The sequence below is a fragment of the Stigmatopora nigra genome, chromosome 11, assembly GCF_051989575.1.
Source record: "Stigmatopora nigra isolate UIUO_SnigA chromosome 11, RoL_Snig_1.1, whole genome shotgun sequence".
NCBI classification, from domain to species: domain Eukaryota; kingdom Metazoa; phylum Chordata; class Actinopteri; order Syngnathiformes; family Syngnathidae; genus Stigmatopora; species Stigmatopora nigra.
Genome location: NC_135518.1, coordinates 1,293,015 through 1,310,039, shown reverse-complemented (window position 1 = coordinate 1,310,039; position 17,025 = coordinate 1,293,015). Strand labels below are relative to the sequence as shown.

The following is a 17,025-nucleotide window of genomic DNA, read 5'->3' as shown; positions in this document are numbered from 1 at the left end:
TGGAACATGGAAATGTGAATACAAACCAGGCGATCCAACAATGACAAAAGAACCATGTGGGATTTAAATAGACAGAAAATGGAACTGATTGTCAATCAAACGCAGCAGGTCAACGAGATGAAAAGGGAAGCCAGGAGGGCTTATAAGGGAGACTGGATATTAAAATCATTTTTTCCATATGATTTGCAACATCCAACTTAGACATGTATAAATAAAAAGTCATTCAGATTCCTGAAAAAACTTCTTTAAATCTAATAATGTGATTTTTTTAAAAATGTGGCCAGATGGAAGTGTTAAGTTTAACAATTGCAATTCATTTTTAATCCGGACGCAAGGGCTGTGAACATCACTGGCTGTGGTGTTGTCAAGGTTCTTCAAAGAGTATCAAATAATGAAGGAAAAAGTTATTTACAAGTTTAAAACGCTTCTTTTTTAAAAGCTCCAGGTCTGTCAGTCATATAGTACTTTTTTTCCATTCATGTCACATTGAAAGATCATCAATGTTGAACAATTTTGATCTCTTTTGTCGAGCTACAGTTTTAATCAAACTGATTTGTTTTTTTTTTGTCATTGGGTGTTCCTTATTGTTCTCTGTCATGTGATCGTGCGCAACAGGAAGCCCATGTGCACAAGCCACCGGCTTGTGAGGGTCATATGCTTCAAGGGTGCAGCGTGACACCACCAGAGTGAATGAAATTGCTCGCTTCACAATAACACTATTGATTATACTTATTGCGCTTGGGGTTTTCTGTATAGCACTTAAATCACCACTGCACATTTTTGTGTTGTTGGCTGATGTATGGAGTTTGCTGCAAAATATTTTTTGTTTATCAGCAAAAGGAGCAAGCATATACATGAATGAATAGATGAGCACATAATGACAGATGGGAGGGAGGTTTCCAAAAAATCTCTGAAAAGTCTAGGTTTGCCACGCCAATGTTGAAGTGTTTGTCCAACTATAACCGGACATGTGGGATAGCCCATGTTACCTCTCACCACAGCCATTGTTAAACAGTCACATGAGTCGGTGTTGTGGCGCAAAAATCCCGTCAGCACCCCTCAAGTATCAAACTACTGCTGCCAAGGCAATTATTTCAGGGAGTGCAGAAATGGCACAACAACCATTGTCAATAAAGACAACTAAGTCACAATGTTATCCACACTCCTTAATCTTTTGAGTGCAAATAAACCAGGCTAATAGTGTTAAAACATTATTTTTTGCTTGAGTAATTGCTTTTGAAAATGCACTTAAAATTGACATTTTTACAAAATATACTTTCTTGATGTCCATGATTGACCATCCTTCTAACTATCCCTATACTATAACTCTAATTTCTTAGCCATTTAGTTACTTAAAAACACTTACTTAATTGTTCATGTAAACCTACAGCCGATGGTTCTGAGACAATTCATCATTATATGTGATCAGAAACTGTGCCAAAAGCTTCGACCATGGGTGTAGTTCTGTAATATGTTCACATGACACTCCACTGGTCTACCATGGTATCTCTCCCAATGACTGATAGTGCAAGTTCACAAGTTAAAAGTACCAGCAAATGTGCACATTCTTAAATATACTGTGTATTTACACGAACCCATGGTAATGTTTTCAGCAGCAATTAAAAAATTCAACTTTTGACTGAACATTAGTGTTAAAAAAAAATTAAAAAAACGTACCTGCTTCAAAATAGGGCAAAACCCAACACAAATCCGTCTGGATATTCAGATTTGACTCAGGACATCTTGCAGAGGTTTTGGATATTGGCTTGCTTCCTGTCTCTGCATTTGCCTTGCCAAGCGCGCACACCCGCCCTGTTTAACCATTAATCTGCCCCCCAATTACACGCATCAATCTTGCACTTTTACCACTCGAATGTCAACATGGCCCTAAAATGCACGTTAGCATGTTTCCAATAATTAATTTTTCTTTTTTTTTTTTAAAGTTTATGATCTTTGGGCATCAAAGAAGGCCATTTGCACTCATTTTAGTAATGCAGATTTAGTAAAACTGCAACTTATAAATAGATGCAAAAAATATGTCCCTAATAAATGTATGACTAAATAATGATCAACTAATTTATTACTGCTATTTCTTCAATGACTAGTTTGGAAAACTGAACTTTTTAAAAATTATTTTTTAGGACGGTTTTCAAACAAATCGACTGTAATCATTAGTAACTTGCTGTCACTTCTGGTAGTTTAATGCTGTCAAAGAGTAATGGTAGGGATCAATATTACATTGTTTACGGTCAATTACCCAGCTAACAGTTGCACCAGCCCATGTACTCACTCTGTTGCTCTCTTTGAACAAATTAGGTCTCATCCACTTTTGCATGTCCAGCGTTCCCCGTTGTTGTTCGTCTTCTTTGACTAGCAACCACTGTTGGCCGCACAAACACGCCCTCATGCTTGCTTTCTCACTTGCCTACTCTGAGTTGATGTAGAAACTGTGGCACTGTGTTTGACTGAAGTAGCACTATGTTGCTGGTTATACGTGTGTGATACAAAAGTCATACGTACCACAGATGGTTGGTGTGGAACACTCCTTGCATGCATTTGATTCATGAGAACACATACAAACCATTTCAAGGAAGATCTAAACATAAGTTGGACTCACATATTTGAACAAAACATAACTTATTTCTCAATAGAGACACACATGACGTTTCATTGACTTTTAATGTCAAAGAAAGAAGTCTGTTAATGGCAAAAACAACATAAACAAACTTTGGTTCGATGCCAAATTAAAAGCAAACATTTCCAAATTTAGCAGCCTAGTTCATTTTTTCTTCAAGTTTATCATTCCCTAAAAATCATTTTAAAGTTGGGTAAGAATACCAAAACATTAGTCATATAAACTTGCCACGTCATATAACGATCATTCTACCTCTCCCTATTTTCTTGGTTAGAATGTGTGTTCACTAAATTATGTATGACCCTGACTGCTTGGCTGACTGGTTTCATTTCTTGTCGACACACTACTTACTTTTCTCTTCGTCAAATGAGCAGAGTTCTGTTTTGATTTGGAAAGTAATGTGGATGCTGGACTAACCTGTTAGCAAGCAAGGCGAGCTGTCGCCTAAGTCAGTTGCCATTACTTTTGCGAAAGCACATGGTGACAACTCTGACAGTGAGATGGAACACAGCGTGTTGGACAGCGAACCCATCCAATTTGCTAAACTCTTTAAGTCAGATTACAGAGAATGAGAAGTACGATGGATGTTTGGATGCATGCTTGCATATGTTTCATGCTAACATTACCCAGAGCGCCTAGTCTATGGTTTAAATATAGAATTGAACCCGCAGAAACAGGACCCTGTTAAGGTGGTGCACCCTAAAGGTGTGAAAATACTGAAATTTGTCTACAAATACATCATCAGTATTCATGATTAAATGTTTATATTTGGAACAGAACAACACACAACCTAACTGCTCTGTTGCACGATGCCGCCTCTAGTTTAACTTCAATACAACAAAAACAGTTACCATCTCACTCAACTCTCGAGTAAATTAGTTTACTATTCGCTCTTTCAATAAGAATGAGGCTAAGATTACTAAAATGTCTTCCATCCCTTTTAGTGAAATGACAGACAGGATTGTTACGTCTCATAAGAAGTCTGTGAGAAAGCTACTTAGGGCATTTGGCCAAAAAATAAAATAGCCTTGAATATTGATCTTGGAACTTATTTATTGTTACAGTTTAGTTTGTGTTCCCTACAAAATATTCCGAAAATGATGCACACAAATGTCCTCACAATAGGATAACGCACGACCACTTGCGAACGAAAAGTATTCTTGAATTAGCGATCGCTCTGCTAATTTAAGATAACGGGGTAAGGGGGAAAAACACTGAAAAAAATGCAAAGCTCCGCCCAGTGCTCACATACACATTACAAATAGGTAGTTGCCAGATGTTCTCATGAGCAGCCAACAAGAAATGATGTATTATACTCCTCGTATTAGCGATCGCTCCGGCATTCTGGCAGTGACGGAAAAAAACACTGAAATAAATGCAAAGCTCTGCCCAGTGCTCGTAGATATCTGTTATACACGAAAGAGATGCGTCAAAAAGAGTGCTACAATGATAACAAGGCTCTCATGTCTTGGTCACTTGGCTTTCTCGTATCTCAAAATTTTTCTCGTATCTAGAGATAATTATTTGCTAGAAAATTTACTCGTATCTCAAAATGCTCGTATGTCGAGGTGCTCGTATGTCAAGGTATCACTGTAGATTATATTTATAGATAGATTAAATTTACTGAATAATCTTGCACATTGAAATGGCGCCCCGCACGGGTACAGCGGCTCTAAGATCTCCAGTTTGGTGTCGTTCGTCATTTACTAACGTCTGCGAGAAAAACTTTTGCTACAGTCGCCAGGATTTCATTACTCTCGGAAGGAGAGGCGATATATCCATCACAACAGACGACCAACGGACCTACGATATTCCCAGGGACATCTCGAGACCTCCGGGATCTCTGTGGATAGTCAGCCCACTCAGAGTACGTCGGAGGCAAAGAAAGGAAAGAAAGGAAAGGCGAAGATGCCGGGCGGGCCTAGCTACTAGGCTAAGGCAGCAACCACACCGGGCACCACTTCCGAGTATCTTTTTGACCAGCGCCAGATCCATCACCCACAAAATGGATGAGTTGGAACTTCAGATTGCTACCAACAGCTTTGTTAGGAACTGCAACATTATTCTCATCACGGAACTGGGCTACACCCGCAAATCCCCGACGCCGCGGTATCCCAAGCTAGCCAAACGCTTTTTGGAAATGATCGTTCAAAAGAATTAACAGGCAAAAGCAAAGTAGGGTGACTGTGTGTTCATACACAATGAATGGTGTTGCAACAGTAGGATCCTTAACACTCACTTCTCCCCGGATTCAGAGCTATTTGCAATATGGTGCAAGCCCTTCTATTTACCTCGAGAGCTAACGGTTATCATACTAATGGCCATCTATATTCCACCGGATGCTAACGTTAGCACGGCACTTAATCTCCTGCTAATGGCTGTGAACAAACAGCAGCTTGACCACCCCAATGTAGTCTTTATTGTCACTGGTGACTTCAACAAAGCGTGTTTAAAGACTGTTCTGCTTAACTTTATTCGGTACGTGAAGTGACACACCAGAGGAGACAAAACACTAGACCACGTTTATTATAATATTAAACATGCTTAAAAAGCCACTTCCGTCCCTCACCTGGCTGGATCAGATCATCTCTGCCTATCCATTACCCCCGCATACATTCCTCTGCGGAGGCTAACAAGGCCACAAATAGAGATAATAAAACCCTAACCCTTTCTAAGCTGCAGGACTGTTTTTCCCGCACCTGCTTGGTACTTTTCGAACACCACAACCTACAGGACTACATGGACACTGTACTTTCCTACATTGAAAAACTGCACGGACAACATCACTGTTGATAAACGGATAGAGGTTTTTCATAACTAAAAACCCTGGATGACCAAGGAGACACAGGCACCCATCAAATGCCGTAACACCGCCTTCAGGTCAGGGGACAAGATACAATACAGTGCTGCCAGAGTAGAGCTGAAGAGAGGCATTAAAAAGGCCAAGGCAGCATATACAAAGAAAATTGAGGAGGACTTCACAGGAAATAACCCAAAGAAGATGTGGCAGGGAATATGACATATTACCAATTACAATGACAATAATATGTCTGTTAACGCAGATGCCTCACTAGCTGAGGAACTGAACCATTTTTTTCCCGCTTTGAGATTGACAAATCAGACCCAGTCTCGACATCCCGAGTTTCAGGAACATGAAGTGAGACTGGTATGCTGTCTGTGAACACCAGGAAGGCTGCTGGCCCCAACGCAGTACCTGGGAAGGTGCTCGAAGCCTGTGCTGACCCGCTGACTGGGGTTTTCACAAAGATTTTCAATTGGTCTGTGCAACAATCCACCATTCCAACCTGCCTGAAATCTGCCACCATTATCCCTGTGATGTATCCATAACGGCAGAATGCCAAATTACGAGTCCGCAATTATCACTTGCTTGAGTCTTTTGCCGAAAACACGCACCTTGTGGAGAGGCACTACCAATTTTGTCGTAGGCAGTATCTTGGTGTGAGGAAAAATTAGGCTTTTGTTGTTGATGATGATGGTAGGTGAGAAACTGAGAGGAATTTCCACTCGGGAGGTGATGCAATGTATCCATAACGGCAGAATGCCAAATTACGAGTCTGAAATTATCACTAATTTTGGGTCCTTTGCCGGGAAACGCATCTTATGGAGAGGCTCTACCAATTTTGTCATATGCCGCTGGGTATGATGACAATTAGGCTTTTGTCGAGTCAAAAATGATGAAAAAAGCCTATGTTTGATTATTATTATTAGATGGGAGCTGCGGTTTATCCAATTAGAAATGTTCTTAGCTCAGGAAATACAAACAGTCATATCAGAAGTCACATAAAGAAATGTTTTTTTAAGAAAAAGAAAAATAAGGGCAGAAAATAAAAATTCCACCTGTGGTCTAACAAGAAAAATCTGAATTAGGATACATAGCAAGATGCAAGAACACATCGCAAAATGTGTGGGCATGAGGTTGCACAGTGAAAAGGCCACACTGTTCAATAGCACAGTGGGTTGCCATGTCTGACATGCAAGTGTGTGCGCACAATTGTCAGTAACTACAATTAATTTCTGTTCAGATATTGCTAAGTAAAAACCTGTTAAATGCAGCAGTGAGTGACAGTGCGGTCACTATTAGGGCAGCTCAAATGCGATTTATTATCTACAAAGTGTGCAGAAATGAAGGTTTTCAACCACAAAGAGAAGCCTTAACAAGAAGCTGTGACAGGTCATAAATAATAGCTGAGGCTATTCGGACCACACTTAGATCCTGATGAAACCTTAACAATTGTTAATTGAGTCAGATATGCATGATCAAACAATATTAGCCTCACAAGGATCGTGGAGGTTGGTTGCCAAACAATCACAAAGTGCACAAGGGCGGTCACTGTTAGGGCAGCTCAAATGTGATTGATTAACTACAAAGTGTGCAGAAATTAAGGTTTTCAACCACAAAGAGAGGCCTTAGCAAGAAGCTGTGACGGGTCATAAATAATAGCCGAGGCTATTCGGACCACACTTAGATCCTGATGAGACCTTAACAATTGTTAATTGAGTCAGATATACATGTTCAAACAATATTAGCCTCACAAGGGTCACGGAGGTTGTTTGCAAAAAAATCACAAGGTGCAATGAGTTGAACAACCATTCATGCTGACACTCAAACCAAAGAAATATATATAGTGTTCAACTTTTGGGATATAGAAAGAAACCGAGTACCTGGAGAAAACCCAAGCAGGGACGAGGAGAACATATAAACTTGTACCCCAGAATCCCTAGAAAATATCTTATTTTTAACATTTGTGCACATGAATAGAGGTCAGACTTGCCCGATAACCTTTGGAGAATTTTTAATTTATCTCAGTCTATGTATATTTACCACTGCAATCATTTAGGTTTAATTTCACCTCTTTGGCACTTGAAACTCTATATTGTATCACAAACGCCAAAATGTGTCTACTATTGACTTACAATGCTACTCGGGACTGTAAAAAATAACTATAAAATAGCATGCTTTATGACCTTCACTCAAACAAGTGACTGCTTAAATGCATTCCTACTCGGATATAAGAGCTGCTCAAGAGGTTTCTTGATGAAAAATGCATGAGCAGAGTTTAAACAGATCATTCTGGAAATGTCTTGAGGTTCAATCATTTTCTGAACTGCCATATCCTCATAAGAGTTGTCGGGGGTGGGTGGGGGGGGGGTTGTTGCAGGCGCCTATCCCAGCTGACTTCTGGACATGAGACGAGGGACAACCTTAATCAGTGGCTAGGACAGATTATGAGAAAAAAGACAACCATTCACGCTCACACTCATACCTGCAGGCAATTTACAAAGTCCAATCAGCCTACCATGCACGTCTTTGGAACATGGGAAGAAACCAGAGTACCCGCGGTGAACATGCAAACTCCACTCAGGATATTCCGACCTGGATTTGAACCCCACACTGGAGCCAGGCCCAGAGGAGGGGCGCGATAGTGAGGACTTGGTGGCTGGGCCTATACCCATGGGGCCCGGCCAGGCACAGCCCAAAGAGGCGACGAGGGGTTTCCCCTCACATGGGCTACCACCTGTGAGAGGGGCCGAAGACGTCGGGTGCGCCGAAAGTTGGGCGGCACGATCCCCGGCTGCAGAAACTGGCTCTTGGGATGTGGACTTTCACGTCTCTGGTTGGTAAAGAGCCTGAGGTAGTGCGTGAGGTCAAGAAATGTCAGTTCACCTCCACGCACAGCTTGGGTACCACTCCACTCTGGAGTTGCCCGAGGTGAGAGGCCCGAGCAGGTGTGGCCATAATTGTTGCCCCCGGCTCGGTGCCTGTATGTTGGACTTCACCCTGGTGAACCAGAGGGTAGCATCCCTTTGTCTTCGGGTGTGGGGACGGGACCTGGTTGTTGTCTGTGCGTATGCACCAAACAGCAGTTCAGAGTACCCACCCTTTTGGGAGTCCTTGGAGGGGGGGCTGGAGAGTGCCCCTTTGAGGGACTCCCTTATTCTGCTGGGAGACTTCAATGCTCACGTGAGCGATGACAGTGAGACCAGGCGGGGAGTGATTCGGAAGAAAGGGACCTCCTGATAAAAACCTGAGTGGTGTTCTATTGTTGGATTTCTGTGCTCATCATGGATTGACAATAATGAACTCAATGTTCAGGAATAAAGGTTCCCATATGTGCACTTGGCACCAGGATACCCTAGGCTGCTGTCCGATGATCGACTTTGTGGTCGTGTCATCAAACCTGTGGCCGCATTTCTTGGACACTCGAGTAAAGAGAGGAACTGTCAACCGATCATCACCTTGTGGTGAGTTTCCTCTGACAGTGGAAGCAGATGCAAGTGCGTCCCAGGAGACCCAAACGTTTTGTGAGGGTCAGCTGGGAAAGCCTGGTGGACTTGCCTGTCAGAAGGAGGTTAAATTCGGGAAGGGGTGGGAGACATTGAGTCCGAGTGAACCATGTTACATGCTTCTATTGTTGAGGTGGTAGACCGGAGCTGTGGCCGCAATGTGGTCAGTGCTTGTCGTGGTGGCAACCCCAGAACCCGCTGGTGGACACTGGTTGTACGGGCCTACCATCTGGCTGAAAAAGGAGTCTTACCGGGCCCTATTGGCCCGTGGGAGTCCGGAGGCAGTTGACGGGTGGCCAAGCGGCACGTGGCTCTGGTCGTGTGAGGCAAAAAAACCTGTGCATGGGAGGAGTTCGGTGAGGCCATGGAGAACGACTTCCGGGCGGCTTCAAATAAATTTTAGTCCACCATCTGACATCTCAGAAGGGGAAAGCAGTGCACCGTCAACATAGTGTATAGTGGGGATGGGGCGCTGCTGACCCCGACTCGGGATGTTGTGAATCGGTGGGCTGAAGACTTCCTGAATTTCCACTGACACGCCTTCCCATGAGGAAGCAGAGCCGGGAAGGTCTATTCTGGGGTTCTGGAGAGGTTGGTCCGCCGGGAAGGTCTATTCTGGGGTACTGGAGAGTTTGGTCTGCCGAGAAGGTCTTTTCTGGGGTACTGGAAGGTCCACCGGGAGGTCGAATCTCGGATTCAGGTGAAGTAGTGTGGTTTTTGTCCTGGCCGTGAAACAGTGAATCAGCTGGTTCCTAAGGGGGTCATGGGGGATTTCCCAACCAGACTTCATGTGCTTTGGGGACTTGGAGAAGGTGTTTGCCCGTGCCCCCCGGGCAGTCATGTGGGGGGTACTCGGGGAATATGGGGTTCCGGAACCCCTGTTACGCGGGGTCCGGTGCCTTTATGACCAGTGTCAGAGTCTGGTCCGTGTAGTCGAAATACGATTGCAGTGGGGGTTGGACTCCACCCGGGCTGCCTTATTGCACTGAGTCTGTTCATTACTTTTATGGACAGCATATCTAGGTGTAGCCATGGAGTTGGATTGGATTGGATAACTTTATTCGTCCCGTATTCGGGAAATTACATTGTAGCAGTAGCAAGAGGGTGATTAGACAGAACTGCAAAGCAAAAGCACAAAGTACAAAGCAAATCAAAGTAAATGGAATCATCTAATCATTAAAACATAAAAGCAGCAAAAACACAAAACAAACAAGAGTGGACAGAGCTACCGTGGCCGCCGGCTGCCGCTTAAACAGCGCCATTTTGGTTGCGGTAACTGAATCGGACTCAAAAAGACCTTGTAAAGACGAAAACTGGAACCACACACAGGAAGTCTTCCACAAGATGGGGAACTTCAGCAGACTGTGACCGAGGTGGAGAATGTGCAGAGTCGCTCTTGCAAGCTTATCCGCACAGTTACTCAGTAGTCTGAAGCTGAAAAAAACCACAGCAGGGCAGAACACCTCAACTCCATTGCTGGTAGGGGCCGACAGCTCTCCCATCCCATCCCACGATGGAATGGTTGGTCAGAAGCGTCGCCTCTTCTCCCAGCACTTTTGTCCAGCTCCAGACCTCCGGCAGTACCGAGGTGTTGCTCCTTCTGCTGCGTATTGTAACAGATAGTTCCATGTGTGTGACAGCGTAGGCATGGCTGGCTGGCTGGTCCCCCCACCCACCCCAACCCCCCCCCCACCCCCAAACAAAAAAGAAGTGGCCGAAAAATGCCAGGCTAACAGAACAAGGAAAGTTGTAAAAACATTAAAGTAAAAAGTATAAAGTACAAAGTAAAGTAAAAAGGAATGTATTAGGAAATATTAAAATGTCATTTAAAAAAAAGAAAGGGCTGTAAAACATGAAAAACATAAGAGTCTGACACCCTTGGTGCAGAGCTACTGCCACAGGCTCCCGCTTGAACGGCGCCATCTTGGAAGGGGGGTCCGGTTTGGTGGCCTCACTATACCATGCCTTCTTTTTGAAGATTATATGGTTCTATTGGTTTTATCAGGCTGTATTCTCCAACTCTCGCTGGAATGATACGCAAACGAGTGCGAAGCGGTCTGGATGGGAATCAGCAACTCCAAATCTGAGACCATGGTCCTCAGTTAGAACAAACTGGCATGTCCTCTCCAGATCAGGGATCAGTTACTTCCTCAGCTGAAGGAATTTAAGTATCTTCGGGTCTTGTTCATGAGTGAGGGAAGAAAGGAGCGGGAGATCAACGGGCGGATGGGACGGAGTCTGCAGTGATGCAGACTCTGCACCAGTCTGTTGTGGGGAAGAAGGAGCTGAGCCAAAAGGCGAGGCTTTTCTATTTGCCAGTCGATCTACTTTCCTACCCTCATCTATGGTCACAAGCTGTGGGTCCTCACCGAAAGAACGAGAACCCGGATAAAAGCGGGCTGAAATGAGTTTCCTTCACAGGATGTCCGGACTCTTCCTTAGAGATAAGGTGAGAAACTCGGTCATTCGGGAGGGTCTCTAAGTAGACCGGCTGGTCCTCCCTTGGGAGGTGTTCCGGGCACATCCGACCGGGAGGAGGCCACGGGGCCGACCTCGAACATGCTGGGGAGACTATGTCTCCCGGGTGGAAAACCTTGGGATACTCCCAGAAGAGCTGGATGATGGGCTGGTGAGAGGGAAGTCTGGGCTTAACTGCTGAAGCCGCTGCCCCGAAACCCTACTTCGGATAAACGGAAGATAAGGTAAAATGAAATTAGATAACACCACCATCACTTCACAGGAGTAAAAGAGGGTGTATGCCTCAATAAAAAAGTATATGACGTAGTCCTGGCACATATGCATCTTAGACAAAATGTTTATAGAAAAGTCCAAATGATCGATTCTCCTTATCATCCTTCATCAAGAAATCTATTGAGGACTCTTACAACTTATATTTATGTATGTGGCATAACCGCCAGTGTACAAGTTTCTTGATATCTTCAAGATCCCTTGATGAGCAGCTGTAACATGTAATTTATGATAGGTGTGGCCGGGAATGGAGCATGACAACAGGCAGGAGAGAGAGAATCACTGTTGAATCTTATCCAAAATAACCCAGTTTTAAATTGGTTTCTTCATACCAGCCGCTCGGGCTAAAAAAGGGCAATACCAATATTCATCAAAATGCCAGATTGTACTTGATTGTACTGGAGTACTTGTATTTCTTTATAGGCACAAAACTATGCATCGTGGTCATAATTATGGGGCTGATTATACTTCCTTTTTCGTTTATCGCGGCCATGTCTGGTCTAAATTAACCGCAATATTTAGATATTCCAGCGAATATAGTACTACTAACTATGTTTGCCATTACTCCCAAAATGTTTTCGCATTACTGCTTTTCTCGGCTCCTCGTTTGTGTCGCAATCATGGCTAGAGTCCAATCTTCCATGCTTTCACACTCACATCCTGTTTTCTTGGACATCAGGCCTTTTTTTGCACAGCTATTAGGAGTTGTTTCTTTGACTGTTGTGTTATGAGGGTTAAAAGCACTATAAGTCAACTGCCTTTCCACTCATCTGGTGAAACTGAAATTTAATGGAATTTGTGTAATGCCTGGAATACACCAGGGGGATATTTTAGGGTCTGCCCATTTGGCCACGAGAACATGAAATGAAACCGGACAGTCAAGGTTCACAAGATGCACACCGACTGATTGGGAACAGGATCCATTTCCGATTTGTTTTTTTTATACTAAAACTCAGTAGTTCTCACAAACAAAATGTTTCCCATAAAGTGTTGTCAAGGACATTGAAACCGAAACAACAAGGTATTGAAAGCCAAAAGTGCACCAGTAAAAATAACCAGATTTTAATATTTTCAAATGCTAAAATATTTATTTTTCGATTGCTATGGTTGCTTGTAGAGTTGAGAGGCACAGTGTACGATATTTAGCATTTAATAGGCACACAAGATCTTAAAGAAATGCTATGTTTTTTTTTTGCTGTTAAGAGACCCATGATGTTGAAACTGGAGATTAACACCTCTGACGGCAGATTGCGAGCGCGTGTTGAATTTGGTGTGAATCGGATATTTTTTGGGGAAACACATTTTTTTTGATTAACGATTTTCGCTAGTTGTCGTAAAAATTTTGATACAAAACTTATTCTATGACATCCTCAGACGTTCAAAGTATAACTGGAAATTTTCCGATAAATAGGATTCGCCGTTTTAGAGTCCATAGGGAACGAACAACAAACACAAAGACAGACACACACAAACGCGCACACACACACACAAACACACACACACAAACGCACACACACACACAAACACACACACACACACAAACGCACACACACACACAAAGACAAAGATGCATTTATTAAAGGATTGTCATTATATGTTTGCTTTTGGGTACCGAAGCAGTGAAATAAAACATTGAGCAGCTTGGCCAAAAAGTCTTGGGGAGGTCAAATTGGGAGTTAGGTACTTTTTCTATTAATGATTTTCGTACTTATCGGGTGTGCTTTGACACAAAGCCTAGACTGACTTTCAGACGCCTGAAATATAACTGTGTGATCTTTCATGGAAATCGGTTCAGCCATTTCAGGTTCCATAGGGATCAAAGAGATACATACACAGACAGATAGATACACACACTACACACACACATAAAAAATGCATAATAGTTTAGATATGTTATTTGTTTCTTTACCATGTCACTATCCACTGTATCCTGCGAGATTCTTGATCCAATGGAGATGGTGTCTGGTTGGCTGCTGGCCTCTCCCTGACAGTCTCCATCCTCACCTCCATCCCTGATCATAGACATACAATATAGACACAAATAATACATTGCTAATAGATTCCATGAAGAAAGTGAAACACTTGAAAAAGAAATAAACTCGCAATATCCACAAGAATACAATATGACAAGATTATTGTTGGGGCTCCAGCCTTAACATTGGTGCCGAGAACCCGAGATTCTTCTCCGGCCACGGCAGATCGACAGATGGATGGCTGAATGTTGGCTACTCCAGCCTTGAGAGAGGGGGATCTGGCCTGCTGGCCCGGGAACAGATTACGAATTATCCTCTCGTACAGAGGAAGCACCAAAAAACGATTAGGCACTTATTAAATTTAATTTGTAGAATCCAACCCAGCATGAGTCCCCATTTTTCTAGAGAAGAAAAATGCTCTATTCGTCGGAGAAAAATGGTGTATACCATTGACGTAAAGGTATACAGTGTTCCCTCGGTTATCGCCGTTAATGGGGACCGGGACCACCCGCGAAGTAGGGATTCCTCTTCAAAAATGCTTAATTTGAATTTAATTCCATTTTTTTTTAATTTAAAAAAAAAAAAAAAAAATTAATTAAAAAAAAAAAGTTACTCCCCTGTATACAGTACACCATATAGAATACGGGTAGAGAGAGTGAAATTCATGTTATTACAAAAAAAATGTAAATTATGTTGTTTCAATGTAATATTTGTATTTTTTTCCCCCCCAAAAAATCCACGAAGTTCTGAGTCCGCGGTAGCTGAACCGCGAAGTAGCGGGGGAAACACTGTACAATGGATTGAGGCTGTGTGTCAGGCTAAATCCCGAGAGAGGCACTGCCTTTCTGGGTGATTCACGGTAACAATCAACACAACGGACTGTGGCTGTGTCGGCCTATCTCCAGGAAAGGCCCTGCCTTTCTGGATGATTCACTGGGTGGCGATCCAGAGGTCAGCTTAGACAGCCACAGGAGGAGGAGGTCGCACCACCCCGTCCAGGGACTCCGAGGATCGTGTTAAAAATATAGAAGAAAAATATTATACGACTGTGCCAAAAGAATGAAAGAGCTCGATATAAAGAAAAAAAATCTTATCTTATCCTATTTGTCCGTTTAAGTCGTCTCTTTCGCCGTTTAAACTTATTTATGAACGTCATAGCATACTATGAGTTAGAGCTAGCCGACTGAATAGTTAGCCGACTGGATAGCCAGCCGAAGGACGTTGTGCTGACGCGCTGGCCCCGCCACCGGTCGTGTGTGTGTGTACATGTTTTTCAACCTCGGCCCGCAGGCCATATACGGCCCGTTACAGATAACAACATTCTTTTAGAATAACAAGGGCATTTATTCACGCCGAAACACACGCAGAACAGTACGTGACAGAAGAAAAAAAGTTGTTATAACAGTAAGTACGATAATGACAGAAAGAAAAAAAAATAGTTATAACAGTGGCTACTGTAATGAAATTGGAATCCTACTCCAGAAGATTTACACCAGCATAGAAAACATTGAGATTAATCTTTGAATTAAGGTTCTCAGCAAATCATTTTGAACATATATTTCATAAAATAATGGGAAATTATTTAAAATCAAAATATATTTAACAGTCCAAAGAGTTATCAATTAAACAACTACTACTTTGTTGTACGTTTGTTCTCACGGCTGCAAGAAATGATTTCACAGTGCAAAGAAATATAAATAGGTAAATATCTTTTATTTTTACATTGCTAAATGCATGTCTTAGAAAGTTCTTATATGGTGGTGCTGCTTAATAAAAATATTCCTGAATACTCTTCCCATGACAATATTTTGTACATTTATAATAAATATATTTTATTATAAATATATTTAATATTTATAATAATAAATTCCCTTGTTATTCTAAATGAATGTTGTTATCTGTAACGGGCCGTAGAAGGCCTGCGGGCCGAGGTTGAAAAACATGTACACACACACGATCGGGGGCGGGGCAAACGCGTCGGCGCAACGTCCTTCGGCTGGCTATCCGGTGGGCTATGTATTTGTTCGGCTAACTCTACGTTCGCCAAGATGCCTTCTCGGTGAGATGGCCCTCGACCAGACGTCAGTCGGCTAAACGTCTTTAGGCAAATCGACCGAGTGCCCAGAGGAGAGTGAAGTGGTATGAAAAGAACAATCCGGAGAACTACTATGAAGAAGATGTGTGGTATAATTTCATGGTGTTCCAGAAAAAAACTGATTGTTGTGAAGGAAAGTTGTTATGTGTGTAGCTGTATACCCATTTCCACAGGTATCCTGACATCCTGAATTCACTGGGTGCAGGCGTCACACTTAAATCTGCAGTGATGCAGATGGTCTAAGATGCATTCCTTTAAAGGGGAGTGAACATAACAGCAAGACACAAGAGATCAAAATCAGTGCAATTCAAACCACGTGATTCAATCTGGGACAGTGATGTTCCTGGTGACCATAGGTTGTGGTCGAACACCCCCCCCCCCCCCCCCCAGAAAATCATACTGTCACTACTTTTTCAACTTGGATTGGATAAAGTTATACTGCGTGTAAAGAAATTGAAGTGTTACATGAGTGTTCATTAACCAAACTGTCAAGGTCCTAGAGGGTATAGCAGATGATTTAAAAGCCCTAAGGGAAATGGAGTTGCAGGACCGGATGGTCCTGGATCTGATAACTTCATCCCAGATGAAACCAGTAAATTACTCGTGCCGTAGCTGAAATGACGGCCCTAGTCAACACCATGGCCCAGGATCATTCAGCCGTAGGTACATCACTGTGGTCATGGTTTGCATTGAATTTTCAACCCCCATTCTTGAGATTATGCTATTTTGATTTTTTGTGCAAAAGCTATGATTCAAAACACAATCCAGCACACGTTAGTAGTTTACAGTGACATGCAGTATCACCGCATCGCAAACCATACTGGAGATTCTCGCATTCTTTCAAAGTGTGACGAGTCCTCTGTATAAAGGTACTTGTTTGATATAAAAATTGGGTTCGGTCATTAAGACGGACGAAGAGGATTTTTTTCTGGACTACCACTGAATTCCTCGAGTTTGTCCTCTACCTTGACAAGTGAATTTGTTATTTTCCATACCATGTTGAGTAACTGTTGGATTCTAGAACGTGGAGGGGAGGGATACAAATTGATATGTTTATTGAAACTTCTTTCAGAGTTACTTCAGGGGGGAAATGTGAAATATGAATTTTATTCTTATATTTAATCTTGCACCCTTCTGCACGCTTATGAATTTATAGTTACTAGAATAGAATTTTGTTTACACCTTTTGGTTAAAACATGCACTATACCTTTCGTTGTGACCACCTCCTATTCCTGTCCATGTTTTGCCGCCTAAAGTTTGTCTCCGCC

General features: G+C 42.6%; 1 protein-coding gene across 1 annotated transcript in view; it reads right to left on the bottom strand.

The window, feature by feature from the left end:
• The window catches only part of kalrna (kalirin RhoGEF kinase a), a 201,911-nt gene that overhangs the window by 76,317 nt on the left and 108,569 nt on the right, over positions 1-17,025 (bottom strand). Inside the window, exon 39 of the mRNA XM_077728636.1 lies at positions 13,599-13,701. Coding sequence (XP_077584762.1) covers positions 13,599-13,701 — 103 coding nt within the window. The remainder of the gene's footprint in view (positions 1-13,598; positions 13,702-17,025) is intronic.